Genomic DNA, 16,418 nt, shown 5'->3' with positions numbered 1-16,418 from the left:
ACTCCAGTGTGTCGTTCTTTCATCTTGGGGGGACATATGGGATCTGGCATTACAGCCGCTGCTATCACTGTTACTGAGACAACCTTTGATACATTGGCCTCTTTGCGAGATGACACTCTCATTCTCACATGAAGCTGAAAATTTGACGTGAGCCAGAAGCTCTCGAAAATACTCCCCAGATCAGCTGGAAATGGAAACACAGCAGAAAAACTACATGTGCTTTTTGCTGTGGCCGAGCGGCACCGCTGCAAGATGGAGCTATTTCATCAGAAGGAGAGAAGAATACCCTGAGTGTCTAAATATAACTTCTGAAAAAGAAGAAAAAAAAAATCCTCCTTTTTCTGCAATTCACTCTGCCTCTACTCTCTTCCATGCTTTGAAGATTTCTAGAAGGACAGGATCACAGAATCTTTTCCGTGAATTATGCACATTATCATTCCCCACTTTCTCATTGGGAGATGTGGTGCAATGCATCAAAGCGGTTGGCAGGTGATGGCAGGGAGGATTTAGCCCGCTGTATTGTGTCTGTCAGTTAGACAATGTGAGCAAGCCTCCACCTTCCTTTAGCTGTTAGAGTCCTGCCTTTACCAGACAGGACTAGATTAATTCTGCGCCTTATCGTGACGTTTTATTGCTGGAAACCCTCCAGCGCTCAGGTACTGAGCTAGGAAATGGATTCAGAGTTGTCAAACATCAGCAGTCCCATCACCGTTGACTGACTGTGTCCTGAACACAGAGAACCACTAGAGGGCAATCACTGTGTGAAAGAGCCATCCAGCTGCTATACAGCATGTGAGTGTCAGGGATTATGACAGGCTTCATATGTGGTCTGCCTCTCCTGTTGTTTTGCTCTTTATGAGAATACATCCCAGTGCGCAAAAAAAAAGAAGAGAAAAAAAAAAGAGCAGAAATGTGGTTTTAGTTTGAAGTCATTAACAGCAATTTAAACACAGTGAGAAGAGCAGAAAAGTATCATTTTATAGTCACACGCTTTTTTCCTCTATCCTACAGTCAATTCAGCACCACCTAACAATCCAATGTATATGTTAAGGCTGGTGATGTAGTCGCAGTGTGTTTATTAACTTTGAGCTAAAGGTTATATCTGCTTGTTTCTGCCACTTTGCGAGGAAGAAAAGACAAATGGTCATATTATCTCAACAGGCTGTGCTGCAGATAGTCTGTGATGCACCATGATGTAAGGTACATACAGCACAATCTATATAATATGTAGATCACAGTGTGGGGGCCATGGCAGAATAACTCCGGGTTGTCGGCACATTTCAAAGAAAATCCCATTTTCTCCACAGACAGAGGACAGTGTAGTGTTTCATTTACCCGGGATACGTGCAGAAATGATTTCACACAGTGATGACGGAAGATGAAGCTGCTACATTTCACACACGATGAGATGTATGGAGGTACAGTATAGAACAGGAAACGTCTGGGGTGTCCTGGAGGTGCAAAGAAGATGTTAACTGTGTAGATGGTCTGAATCTGGCTGCATGTGATCCCACCCTTTCTCTATTCACTTACCTTACCTAATTTGTCTATTGACGAAACAGAAACATATAAAAACTTTAGCCTTTTGCTTAAAGATATTTTTGCAGTTGTAAAACCAGACACCCTCAAAGGTCATGTAAGTCAGTTCATTCAGTCCTACCAAGCTGCACCGTACGCCAACTGCATTTATTTATTAGTTCAAATGGGTGAATGTTAATTTATTGATTTATGATTTTTTGTAAAAATCACAGAAAAATAATTTAAAAAAGCAACTTAACACTTATTTTTCTTGCAACTACGTCCATGTTTGGATATAGTTTTCACACCTCGCTGCTATGATGTAGAAGTGTACTCAGGGTGTGGTCAGTGCACTCTGACATCACTGGTGGGTGTTGGCAACTGACTGTACACTTACAACCGGTAGAGACACAAAGATATTAAGTTATCAGTTAGTTATCATTTTTCAAACATAACCCTCAGGCTGCAGGGACCGTTCCTCAAATTGAACAACTTTCACTTGAGAAATTAAGATGAACATCTGTCATAAAGCCGATGTTTATACATCTTATAGACGAAATGACCCATAGTTTTAAAGCTGCAAGTACTGATTATTTTTGTCACTTTTTGTCGATTGCTTTTCTTAGTGCATAAAATGCCTTTTTTTTCTCTTTAATTGCTCTCTGAAGAAACTTTTTTAACAAATTGTAAAGACTTGCAAAACAAGGTCTGACAACATGGACTATATGATGAAAAAAAGTCTGACAAGGTTAGAAATCCTATTTAGGATGTTACCTAAAGCAGTGATTGTCAAACTTTTTCATGTCAAGGACCCCTAAACTGAAAATTAGACCCCCAATTATACCCCTAAAATTAGACCATGGACCCTCATCCAATAAGATTTTTGCTTTTAGATGTTTAATTACAGAAAGTGTTTGAACCCCATAATCAAAATATTCATACATTCTGTCACTCTGTTACTTATAGGTGGAATTATTGTAGTATTAAAAAAATACTCCACTTTTTGCTGGGGACCCCCAGGAACCCCATCAACAATCCCTGAGGGTCCCCGGACCCCAATTTGAGAACCACTGATCTAAATGATAGTGGTGCAGTGTGTTCTGTTACAGTGAGCATCAGCAGCTTCCCAGAACAGCAGAGCATGATGACTGCTGTTTAATGTTCTTAAATGGTAATGCTGTGACAGGAGACGTGCTGAGTGGTTCACACTGGTGCAGAGTATGCAACAGCATTCATACTAGAAATTTCCAAGCAAAGGTCAGATGTGAAGGGTGTTGGCAGAGAGAGAGAGACAGGAGAAAATGCAAAGACTGCATATGATCAGTTGTAGGTTGTAGAAGCAGTGATCCTCTGAGGAGAGACGGCTTTATATGTAACAAAGGACATGGCTTTGGTTTCTATGGCACAGCACTTACACTATGATCATGTTGTGTGCACTTTAACCCCATGAGTCACCATCCATCCAGCTTTCCCCATCCATTTCCTCCAAGCATGGAAGGGGATGATGGTTCAGTATTAGAAAACATCTAAATGATTTTTTTAGGTTCCAGTTTTGTTAATGAGCTCCCTCGCTTTAATACCCATACTCCCTCTGGAAGAGTTCTTTAAAAAGAATATTCTAATGCTGATGCCAGCTTAATGTGCAGGTTGCAGGTTTAATAAAGTCTAATGCGGCATTAAACTGTGGTGCAGCTGTGCACACTTAAAGGAGGGTTCGTTTTTAAGGTAGTTGAGAGAGTAGAAGTACAGAACTGCCGGAAAGGTTCAGGAAAATCTGAAAAAAGAACTGTGTACTTTCTAGTTTGAAGACTTCTGATCTGGAAAGTGGGCAGGGGGTCTATACCACCATGGACCTCAAAAGTCCCAATCTTTACAGTTTCACATGTATTTTAATGGTGATTTCATGAACTATAATTTTGGTTAGGAATATGCATTATTAATGCATTATATTTACTGACAAGATAAGGTCATTAAGTCTGCCTACTAAGTGATCTTCAAATGACTATGTGTAATGCAGAAGGGGTTGCTAACAGTGAAAATCACACACGGAATAATTACCAAACTCAGCTCCATAGAGCCTTGGGGAACTTTCCACACACGGAAAAAATAACAGGATTTACTTGATAAAATCTTTGTAAGTATTTGAACAAGTACTTTTTAAGTAAATTTTACTGCTGTAATATCTAGTAGAACTTGACAGTTTCAAGGTAAATGTAGTTACTACTAAATTTAATGTTCATGAAGATATTAAGTAAATGTTAATTATATTGAAATTATAAGTTATATTTGTTTAAACTAATTAAGTAAAGTCTTATAAGTCCTGATCTAACAGGATCCGTAGCGGGTATCATCCCTTGTCTTAAAGCTGCATGCTTTCAGACCTGCTATATTTTAAGATTTAAAATTTAGTTAGTAATTTTAGATTTATGTGCAGTGACTATAAAACATTTCAATATTATGAGTAAATCTATAATAAAATGACTCTTCCCACACAGTTTATTTATTACATGAATAAAATATGTATATATTAAATTTTTACTTACCACTTACCACAAAGTTTGTTTTTTTCAGTTTTCAGCTGTTTTCAGACAAAAAGACAAGATACACTCACCGCACACCCACCAGCTGCTGAACTGAGCGGAGCACGTGTTGCTCAGATCCAGATGTGTCCTTCAGGAGTTGGTGAACACAACACCAGAGATAAAAAAAAAAAGAGTGAAAACTGGATTGGCAGTGCGGAATGGACAGAAACATCTATTCAAATGCAAACGTCAAATGCCATTTCCTTAGTGTGTGAACAGGCAACTGTTTGCTAACACAGGGATAATGTGTTCTGCTGCCTTTACAAGGGAACAGACATTGCGTTTACATATTCCTATATTCATGTGTGTTTAACCATGCAGCATCACGTTCATGTAATATATCATGAATGCATTTCATGAACATGGTTAATCCAGCCATGCTTGAAGGGCTCTTTACAACCAAACTAATTATAGCCTAAATATTTTTTTATATTTTAAAGTATATTATTTAGAACTCTTGTGTATGCATATAATTATTAGCCAGTCTCTTCTCTCTCTCTCTCTCTCTCTCTCTCTCTCTCTCTCTTTTTGTTACTTGACTGAACAGGCTATTTCCAGGCTTATCGACTTGCTGTGTGCAGGCTGGTGGAGGGACGTGGACTCAGTACCAGCCACCTCCTGCATGAGCGAACGCGAAGCTGACACCATGCACGAATGCATGAAAATTGTTGTCCAGGTAAGTGTGCACCTGTACCTGTTTTTTTGCGCCACAGAAACTCAGCCTACCTGTTGAGTAGGTTGGACGTAGCAACACGCAAGACACTAACTCGCTCGCTGTGTGTGTGTGCGTGTGCGTGTGCGTGTGCATGTGTGTGTGTGTGTGTGTGTGTGTGTGTGTGTGTGTGTGTGTTTTCCAGATGACCTAACCCGAGAGTGAAGCGGCTGAGCGCGCAGTCGGAGCGCGGAAACTCTAGCCCTGAAAGAGTTAAACGGTTTTCCCATGTATGGAGCGGCTGGCTGGAGGTTAGTTAGGCTGTTGCGGTGCAGAGCTCGTGGACGCGGCGGCGGCGTGAAGCAGCGCAACAAACAGGGAGAACTTCACAGCAAAGCTGCTACTACTACACCACAACCCAGCCATGTCGGAGCGAAGGAGTATCTCAGGATTTGACAGCGCTCAGTGTTACTACAACTGAGTGTGTGTGTGTGTGTGTGTGTGTGTGTGGTTGTGTGTGAGCGAGGGAGAGGGCTTTTCTGCCTTTGTGGATATTGCCTTCATGGACGGGCAACGGGGCTTTTATGAGATGGAGAACCCGACAGAGAACCCCAGCAAGGCGACGGAGTATCTGAAGGAGCTAAACAAGATCATCGAGACTCAGCAGGGGCTGCTGGAGAAGCAGAGGGTCCGGATTGAGGAGCTGGAGCTCCAGGTAACGGATCTTTGCAAGGAAAACGCCTGTCTGAAAGATCAGCACCAGCGGCACCTGGCCACCTGCAGACTCCAGCAGGGGAACCACTCCTCCCTGGGAGCCATCAAGGAGAATGTCATGCAGGAAAAGTAAGTTGGCTGTCAGTCAGTGCTTCATTGTGTGGCTGCCAAAGTTTATATCCCTCCTTTGTGTGTGTCACCAGATTGTTTGCTCCGTGGCTGGAGAGATCTCTGTGGTAGTGGTGGGCGGCTGTGTTTATCATCAACACCCCCCCCCCCCCCCCCCCCCCAGTCAGGTGGAACCACGCAGCCTAACCAAATGCCCACTTCTGTGCCACTTTATCACGGATCCGCTTCTTAATGATCCGTGTGATTTGTACATAGTCCTGGATTATTTCATCCTCACACACAGGCTACGCACGGTTTACACGCGGATTGCGTAATATGGATCCCGTTAGGCGCACTGCACTGTATACATGGAACACCGTGGATCTTATATGTTGTGGAAAAAGCACAATGTGTCAGCGGGTGTGACTTTGTTTGTGTTCTGTCAGAGCTGTCTGCTGTGGTGTTGTCATAAAACAAGTTTACACATCTTCGGTCCGGTGCGTGGTTGAGTTCCGCCTCAGTCAGCGCTGAGCTTTCTGAAGACATTACCAGGGGACAGTGATGTGATGCACAGGCAATGTGTAGAATACAGCAGCGTTCACTTTGATTTATTTCTCTCACCACCGTGCAAGGCTTTTAATTTGAAACGACGTAGTTAGTTTGGAGAGGCGCCCGGTGCCACACTATCAGACTGATCCAGAAATGTTCCATCGAGGCTGCCAGAACGTTTAGGGTTAATGGAATAATAAGACATACATGGTGCACGCAGGTCTCCGGTCACACTAGTTAGTTTTAGCTTGTAAAGTGCAGTTTGAACGCATTTAAGGAGCTTTATGAAGCTTTTGAGCCCATTGTTTATTATGTAAATATTTCCATGTCCAGGCTACATTTCTGAAAAGCTTTATACTTTCTTAAGTCGCCACTCTCCACTGTTCATGCAGTATGTTTATTATTTTTGATAATCATACTGTCTGTTCCTGAGCATTGTAGCTTAAATTCATATATTTTACTTTTGAAACGTCATTTTAAGCCATCATGACATGTTGAGTTGAGCCATATAGACAAAGTCACTTTATGTATATGTGTGAATGTGTAATTCTGTGTGGAGATATCTATCAGCCCTGATCCAGGACTGTACTGTATCATTCATTAAATATTCTCTGGTTCCGGCTTCTTTAGTGAGAGGAAATGCTGCTTTTCTCTGTTTTATATTGAGGTCAACTGAATCTGTGGATTTAGACTTTTGGACAAATGAAATTTTCATGGGCAGTTTCCAGTATGTTCTGATATTTCTTAACAGAACAATCTCAGATGGAGCCCTAATCCTAGTAAATATCAATATCTAGCCCTGATCCATTCTAACTGCCAGGATCCTGCCTGGGCATCGCCCTGAAGTCAGACAGTTCAGGGACTGATCTGCTCATAAAATGTGTTATGGGAATAGTGTTGAAGATTCAGACTTACTAGATGGCAGAAAATGTAGTAGCTGTGGAAAAAAATGATGCCAGGCGGCTGCAACAAACACAAAACACCAGTTATTCCGACAAAAACACATTTTCTCCATTAAAGTCTGTACAAACCATGTAAAATCAAAGATGGCAGCCGCCGCTTTGCCGCTGAGCAGTCAGGCAGTGAGGAGGACATCCTGGGTGGTCTTTGATTTTACATTGTTTGTTTTGAATTTAATGGAAAACCCCTTCTTTGCTGGAATAAATCATGTTTTTGTTGCTCTACTGTTGTTGTGTTTTTCTCCACCATTCACTGAGTTTGAATTTTCAAATGACACGTTTTATGAATGGATGCTTTACTGAGTTCCAGGACATTTCCATGCAGGACTGAGATACACAGTAAATGGTCCTGGATCAGAGCTTGATATTCACATATACTGGGAGTAAAGCTGCATTCAAGACCTCTGTTTATTAGAGTAAATGTTGATGTTTTCTTTTGGTTTAATAAATTAGTTATCTATACCCATTAAAATTTACCAGAACCCAAGGGGACTTGGTAATTGCTAATTTTGTCTGACTAACATGTAAAGATATTAAGTTTATTATGATATAAAACAGAAAAGCAGAGAATGTCTATCTCTCTGTCTCTCTGTCTCTCTGTCTCTCTGTCTCTCTGTCTCTCTGTCTCTCTCTCAACCCAACCAGTCGAGGCAGATGGCCGCCACCCTTAGTCTGGTTCTGTTTGAGGTATCTGCCTCTCAGAAAGATGTTTTTCCTGGTCACTGTCGCCAAGTGCTGCTCATGGTGGGAGCTGTTGGGTCTCTGTAAACAGTATTATAGAGAATATGGTTTAGACCTGCAGACCTGCTCTATATGAAAAGTGCCCTGTTGTGACATGGCGCTATAGAAATAAAAACGTATTTGACTTGACTGTAATTTTGATAGAGTACGTTTTGTGGAACCCCAACTGAGAAACTGGCTTTACAGTGAATGAAATACCTTAAAGGTGTACTCCAGTGATTTTAATGCTCCACTTCCACAGCTGGGGGAGACACACTGATATGCGTCTGCCTACATTTCCCGTGAGCTAAGTGGATCCTCCTAGCATCCTCCTCACCCCCCCTCCCCCCAGGAGTGGCGACTTCTTGCAAATCCCACTGCCACAGTTTGTGATTCAGACTTTCTGAGATAACCCTGATGACATCACTATGACATCATCAAGATTATGACATTACACAAGTGACTGTTGTCTCAGGCTCAGTGTTACTCTTCATGATGACTACATTGAACTGGATGTGTAAAATCAGTGGAGTCACGTTAAAAAACAAATTCAAGGACTTTATCACTGTAAATCCAGTGCTGCTGTGAAACTGTCCTGCTCATTGATTTGCAACATCACCTGCAGTGATCTAATGCAACCAGAGATATTAGAGGGATAAACACTGACGTTTGACAAATTGATATCATCTAACTGTAAATCCATGCGGTGCTACCGCTGTGATAGTTTCCCTCGCTCCCTCCTTTCTCCTCTCTCCTTCCTCATCCTTCTCTTAGTATGAAATTTCATCTCTGGTGATGAATTATTAGCTCCACTGTCTAATAGATATTTTGATGATTCCAGCACAAGTTTAGAGGCCGCCAGTCAACGCTTACTTCTTCTGCTGAAAACACTGCTGTAACCAAATTTACCTTTGCTTGAAAGCTGCGTCGACAGCGGTAACCTGGTTCTGTTTATTTGTGCTGAGTGCAATACTGTAAGGCCTTTTTAACCTATGACATCATTATCATATTTGCTCACTCATCGTTTGTACAGGGCTATAAATAGTTATCAGTGTGAGGCGGAGGATGGGAGCTCGACTCGCAGTCCGGCCTTTTGACACCTGAGTGGAAAGAACAAAGACTTGTGTTTGAATTCTCCTCACATGTGGCTAAAAATCAAGCAAATATTTTTAGTTCAAAGCAGTTGCTCTGCACACACACACACAAAGCTGAGAGGGAGTCCTGTCCCTTGTGTTCAGTCAGCAGTTGGGCCACGTCAGCTGTTCTTTTTGTGCTGACTGCTGTCAGCATACAGTCCTGGCCTTGACTGGAGGGCCAATGGGGGAGCTCTGTTCCTCCCAGCCCCTCTGACACACAGAGACACACACACACACACACACACACACACACAAACCACATCCTTTTCTTACTATATTTGTTAGGACCTGTCATTCACATAATGCATTCCCTAACCCCTTACCCACACACACACACAGTGTAATCTTATGCAAGGCCGGCTGCTCAGAGAATTAAATACGTGTCAGTGTTTCTGATTTGATGGAGTGGGAGCATGTTGTTCCCACCACAGTCAGCTTTACATGAGCTAATCCACTGTGGTAACGCTACTGTTTTCTGTTTACATGTGCTTTATTTGCCTGTTAAAGTTCACGCGGCTCTTATCAAGGTCAGACTGTGTGCATGTGTGTGTGTGTGTGTCTGTGTGTGTGTGTGTGTGTTGATCTATGGCCCTGAACAAAGCGGTATAAAAGATTCCTTTGGCACTTGGGTTTGCAAACATTTGCATCATTAGTGTTCAGGTTTACTCAGGGCTTTTCCTGGCACCATGCTGATCATGTGCACACATGCATGTGCACCGTGCCTTCTGTCTCAAGTAAACATTTTTTACAGGCAACATATTTTAGGAGTTATAGTGAATCCTGAGGAATTTCTAAAAGAATAATAATAAACTATTTGGGAGATGTCACCCTGTGCATTTTTCACAATGACATTTTAAAGAATAAATTAAATAATTAATTGAAAAAAGAAATCAAGAGATCAATCAAGACTGGATAAAATCTTTTTCTTTTAGCCCCACAACAAACGTTTGCTGCCTTTGTTTCACAAAGTTTTAGTTCTTTGTGTTTTGTGTCCAGAGCAAGGACCATGTCTTTCTTTATTCTGTCGTTGTCTTTATCTAATAATATCTGAGTAACACGAACTTTAATTATTCCTGGTCTCAGGAGGATTTGTAGTAAAATGTCTTTGGGGAAGATAACTCAATAAAAAGCGACGTTAAAATCGCGTAAGTGTCTGCTTTGCATTAATGCACTGTGACTTGTCACTGCCCTCACCTTGACTCCTCCTTCTGTCTTGCGCTCTGACTCTGATCCTCTCCATCACAACTTTCAGACCCGACACATTTACCGCATCTCATCAGTGACGTGAATTAGTACTTTTTTCTGCATCTGCTCTATGTCTGTTTCACTGTTTCACTGTTTCACTGTTTCACCTGCCCTCATGATTCTCCTCCTTGTTGATTGGGATGTAATGTGAATTCATGAAACCTTCTGAAGAAGCTGGACGTGTTTGGATGCAAAAGAAACAATATTCCCCTGTTTGAACAGCCACTGAATATCATTGTCTTCTTCTTTGGTAGTTTTGGCAGCGCCTTTCCCAGTGCACTCTGCTGTTGCAGTACTGGAATTAAACCACTGGAGCCCAGGTTTTCTCTGTGTCATTGCGGTTGCTTTAAGGTTTAATTTGTTATGGTTGGTAACTGATTCAAACTTTATTTAGGAGAATTTGCCTTGTGAGCACAATATGAACGAACATTATTACAGTTTTAGGACTTGATTTTATCGCAGGACCCAAGTGTAAAACTGGACCATATATGATACTGTCCTTCAGTGGTGCAGCTGGATTCCTTCTCAAATTTTCTATTAATAAAAAAAAAAAAGACACTGGTCATAGTGAACTTGAGAATTTTTGGGCTCCTGGGAGCCATGCAGGCCCCTAGGAGACGGGGTCCGTTGTTCTCTTTCTCAGTTGATATTCCAGCCTTGAATGTTGGCAGCAGCGTTGCAGTCAGTGGGGAGAATACAACGAGCTGAAGCAAACATGAATCATTTTCCATCCAGCCTGAAAAGCCTATTTTTTTTCACTCCCTTTCTTCAGCCTGTCATCATGTTCATGTTCACATATTTCTTGTTGGGAAGGGGGTGATTTTTTTTTTCGTTGTTCTGCCGACGTTTTTCACAATCATCAAAGAAATATTCAACTGTCGGAATTGTAATTTGTGTCACCTACAAATATTTTACAAGCTAGATGCATAGCATTTGCATGTTATAGCAAAGTATCTAGCTAGGTATGTACGAAGATGATGTGTACTACGCTCTGATTGGTTGACTGCTTCTTTAAACACCAGACATGTTTGAATCACTGAGAAAAGAAAAGAAGAAAACTGGAGGAGATAAAATGAAGGTTAAAACTGTTGGCTGATGTTGTGTCTGATTGTCTGACCAGAGCAAGTGCTTCTATAATTGATTGATTGTGATTATTCAAGTGAAAACACCAACCTCTCTCTGGTTCCACCTTTTAAAATGTGAGGATCTGTTGCTCAAAATGAACCACACTGTTGGGTTTAAGACTGTTGGCTCAGCAATAAAAGACATTTGAAGACGTCATCTTTGTCTCTAGGAAACTGTTATAGAACATTGAATTTTTTTTTACATTTTACAGACTATTACTAGTCTAGATTACACTAGACTTAGACTACTACTTAAATTAAACCATTGAGAAAAAAATCAGCAGATTAATTAATAATGAAAATAACTGTTAGTTGCAGCCTCTAAATCTGAATTTAATCTTAAGCAACACAAATGAGCCAAGTTGTAACTGGAATGAATCCAGACGGTTCCAGTGGTTCTGCTCTGTGGCCAATAGCTTTTTTTTTTTGTTTTTTTCACTTTTTTGTCAACCTATATTCATCCATGTGATGTATTCCAGATGACTGTTTTGTTGTGAAGTATTAAAGCTGTACTGAATAAACTGAACTTGCTCGGGATGCTTTCCATCACATTATATTCACACATAGAACGAACAAACCCCTATACGTCATTCACACATTCCAAGAGCTGCTTCAAGGCTTCATCAGTTCATTGTGTTAACCTGTGTGTGTGTGTGTGAGTGTGTGTGTGTGCAGCGCTGCAGGAAACAACAGCTCGCTGGTCAGCAGCTCAGAAAGCTCAGTGAATCAGAAGTCAAAAAGAAGTGAACGCTGCCAGAGGACGTATGAAAATCGGTCTGAAATATAACAAAGTTTTGACTCTATGAGTAAGCACATATGCCACAGCCGCTTTGGGCAAGCTGTGAAATATACACTGTTTGTGATGCATTTAAAGCCAAAGCAGAAATCCATTTCACACAGAGAACACTGTAGATTTTGAAGCCCGAGGGTGGTCTTGACAGGCTGCCATTTGAATACAGAAGATGAGAAGAATAAATAAACTTTCAAAAGGAGAATACGTTTCGAAATGAAATATTCATGAAGGGTGTTGGAGGTAATAGAGATCTGCTACTTTCTGTTTTATACTCAATATGTAACATCCTGTATACTACACTGTCTGTTGTTCATTATTTCTGTATTTTTGATATTTATGGCTGTTAAACTTGCAAGAGAGTGAAAACAAACTGCACATCAGAGGACGCAGAAACTGGTGCTTTATCACGCAATCTGGACATTAAAAGGCAGATACTAATGAGAATTAGATGTGTTGCCAAATCCAAAGTAAAGAAGTAAATTATTACACAGTGAACACAAAACAACTCTGTATACGCAGAGACAAAGACAGCTTTTTCTAACATATCAAACTTTTTCTTATGAGATTGCTTTGAGTTTGTCCCCTGGTGTAAGATTGTGATGTGAGATTGAAAACGTAATTAATCTCCAAAAACTAATAATGACTGAAATGTTGGTTTTAATGCCAATCTGATACGATTTCCAATTAAAAACATGTTTTGTTCTACAATGACAATAACAGCCGCGTAATGCCACGTTCTTTTATCGTGACCGTTCATGCCTCCATGTTACTCAGCAATTAACTTTGGGGTTGGGCGGGGGTCTGTTTACAACTTCGATGAGAGGATGAAGCTGAACTAAATCCTTCTGGTCACGAAGAAAGAAAAAGAAAAAGAAAAAAGAAAATACCAAAGAAAAACGGCATAAGAGTGAACTGTGGAGACAGCAATCTAAACTTATGTTCCCTCTTCTCCAAGTTCGATGTCAGCAGATAACAGCAGGTAACGTGACGTGTAGGGACGTCATGCTAACAGACATTTGGTAGTTGGTACCAATCCCAATGAAATTGCATGATTCTAAACACCAAATTTAATACAACAAAAAAGAGAGAACAACAGAGGCTGCTGCACGTACAGTCTGCTAACACTCATGCACATGTACATGCGTGTGCACACACATGCACACACACCCATATAGCAAGTTGTGTATTGCAAGCAGCGATCTTAAATTAACAGACAAGGTGACAGACCCATGGTGTGAAAATATTCATTTAAAAAGTCAGTGTGAAATTTTAACAGACTGTAATCTGCTAATGTTGTGAGCAGCCAGCTCACATTCATAGACTGTAAATAAAGATGGCTGTAGCTGCTGTGGTGTCACCCACAGAGTTCAGAAGAGCAGTTTTGAAGCTGAGAGAAGCTCCGCTGTCGCCATCTTGGCATTGCCTGACTCCGCCCCTAACTCCTGGCTAATTCAAATGCGGGCAAAGAGGAGGGGCGTGTGTGGGGCCGAGACTTCGGTGCATGCTGGTTTGTGTCAAGCATACATTCACCTACCTGTCACCCAAAGCAGCCACACCCTCAATTATGTATAACTTTAAGCCTTGATAAAATTTAAATGTTTGAGTTGTATAAAACTTCACCCCTCGTACAGTTGTCACGAAGGAGGAAATTAGCTGTAGAGACCAGAACTGTTTTTGTACCAGGCTGTAAACATGTTTATTTCTGCTGTAAAGTTGGCCATTTTAACATGGGAGTCTATGGGGACTGACTCACTGTTGGAGCCAGACTCTAGTGGTCATTAGAGGAACTGCAGCTTTTGGTTCTTCAGTGTTGGCTTCATTTTTCAGGCTCGAGGTTGCCACATGTGTGAACGTTGTGTGTGGAGCGTTGCTACAACAGATTGTTGCAACTCAATGACCGAAACATTTCAGGACATGAACCTGTTCACGACATAAGTCTGAGGTGTTTCTCTTTCATTTGAAACGCTCTGTGACACAGTTTTTAAACTAGCTTTTGGTTTTCCATAACTCGTCCCCGCTGATCCGTGTCAAATCCAAGATATCTCCACACACCAGTCTTGGTGTGTTTGTTTTTTCCCAAGTTGCAGCGGACCTGTTGCTGCACCTGCATTTGCTGCTACAATTTCACGAGTGTGAATCACATCTCAACATCTATGGCAGCTTTGGCACCTCCTCAGCACATCCAGTCAACACCTCCAGCACCATGTGCATGAAATACAGTAGATGATGTTTTTGATGGTGACACACTACAGTCCTGAGGTGCCGATGATAAGTAGAAAAGGCTGATTTGAATAGAGCTGTACTTGTAATGAGGATGTATAATATTTGTAACATTTGACAACACTGATGTGAAACTGCCTTGTGGTTGAATTTATGAAGGTTTATGAACTTTTCCTGTCAGACTCAGGAAGGATCCATATTAATATTAAAATAAGCTGTTATAAGTTTCCTTGAAATATGACTGATCTGATTCCTGTGAGAATGGACCACAGGCTCTGTGCTGGGTGGGAGCGTGGAATATTGTTTACTGGAGCAGAGCAGGATGAATTATAATTTTTTTCTTGAATTCTTGCCAAGAAATTGATTGAAGTGGAACTGAAGTTGATCTATGATGCACATGTTTAAAGGTACCATGGGTTTACATTGTAAAAAGATACTGTTTACAGTCATACTATGTACTGTATCTTTAAGGCGCAACCAACAGGTTGAATGTGTGGATGCATTATAAAAATGTCCACTCTATTCAGCAGATTTTACACCGCTGCTGCTGCTGTCAAAGATCTGTTATTAACTCTATTGAGCTTGTTGTAATATCATTTATTTAACATGGTAGTGATAAAACTGAACTCAGCTGCAAAACGATCCACAGCTTCCAATCTCAAGCTTCCTATTTAAAGTAGAACCACACAGAACAAGGCTGCAGCTAATGATTATCTCACTATTGATAAATCTGCAGATTATTTTCAAAATTGTTTTGTCGATAACGAGTCAGAAAATTGTGAAACATACCTGTAATTTCTCAGAGCCCAAGGAGGTTATCTGACCATCAGTCCAAAACCCACGGATATTCAATTTAATGTCTGACATTACCTGACAAAGAAAAGTGGTTCCATTGACAAGCTGTAACGAGAGAATACTGACTGCTTACTCGATTAAATATATCTTAATAGTTGCTGATTAATTTTCTCGCACAAAGTAACACAGCTTACCTCCGTTTTTTTGTCAACATTTTTTGATGGTGTTCAGTGTGAGCTTCCATGTTGTGACCAGTCAATCAGGTGGTAGTGTGAGGACGTTTAGACTGTGCAGAAAGGTAATGAAATTTAATGTGACATCCAAATATACAACAGGTGAAAGCTACCTCCGACATCAGGGGATGGTAGCACTGTAAATTTGTTAGTGTAAAGTATTTTTATTTTTCCGCACCGGCAACAGTCAGAACCAGAGGCGTAGTGTTTTTGGGTTATCCGTCCGTTCGTCCTATTCTCATGGACACAATATCTCAGTAACATCTTGACAGAACTTCTTCAAATTTGGCACAAACATTGACTAGGACACAGGGATGAATTGATTAGATTTTGAGGGTCAAAGGTCAATGGTCATGGTTGTGGTGACCTCACAAAACACTGTTTTGGCCTTGTGAACATGATATCTCAGTAATGCCTTGAAGGAACTTCTTCAAGTTTGGTACAAATGTTAACTTGGACTCGAGGACAAACTGACTAGATTTCGGTGGTCAACGGTCAAAGGTCAAGATCAGTGTGACCTCACAAAACACTTTTAGCCATTACTCAAGACATCGACAGCAATTATGAGTTTTCACACAAAAGGTTAATATTTTATATCTCTGGATAAACAGGGATGTTATGCTGCCTTTTCATTTGTTTAGTCAACATTATTGGGGATGTGGTTGTCTTGTTGGAAAAAACTTTTTTGGAATTGTCACTGGACAAAACCGAATGGACGTTGGTAGTTACACGGTCACTTAAGTAACCAGCAGTCTGTCTGCCAGCTATAGATAACCATACAAAAAAAATTAAACAAAACCCTCCAATGGTAAATATAGCCATTCCTCTGTGGCCACTACACTCATAAATAATATCTAAATGAAGCTTGCTGCAGGCTGCAACCATGTCATACACCCACAGCAAAAACAACAATGAAAAGCCATCTTTGGAGGAACAAGTGGGTAGTTGAGGCAAGAACATGCAGCATCCGAGACACACACTGATGATCTTATTATTATTTCAAGCACCACTGTTTACTTATTTACATATTTATTGCTTGCAAATGGTGCACATTGTGTAGTATAACAGTA

General features: G+C 40.9%; 1 protein-coding gene across 2 annotated transcripts in view; it reads left to right on the top strand.

Moving 5' to 3' along the window:
• Positions 1-4,687: 4,687 nt before the first annotated feature.
• Positions 4,688-16,418, top strand: part of iqsec1b (IQ motif and Sec7 domain ArfGEF 1b) — a 204,842-nt gene continuing 193,111 nt past the window's right edge. For both annotated transcript variants that reach the window (XM_087178921.1, XM_087178920.1), the window contains exons 1-2: positions 4,688-4,776; positions 4,958-5,595. In XM_087178921.1, coding sequence (XP_087035047.1) covers positions 5,315-5,595 — 281 coding nt within the window. In that variant the 5' untranslated portion in view covers positions 4,688-4,776; positions 4,958-5,314. The remainder of the gene's footprint in view (positions 4,777-4,957; positions 5,596-16,418) is intronic.

This window comes from Seriola lalandi, unplaced genomic scaffold, assembly GCF_002814215.2.
Source record: "Seriola lalandi dorsalis isolate HSWRI2012SDOR001 ecotype SW California unplaced genomic scaffold, Sedor1 jcf7180002054748, whole genome shotgun sequence".
NCBI classification, from domain to species: domain Eukaryota; kingdom Metazoa; phylum Chordata; class Actinopteri; order Carangiformes; family Carangidae; genus Seriola; species Seriola lalandi.
The sequence above is the reverse complement of the archived record's forward strand: the minus strand, read 5'-3'. Positions and strand labels throughout refer to the sequence as shown.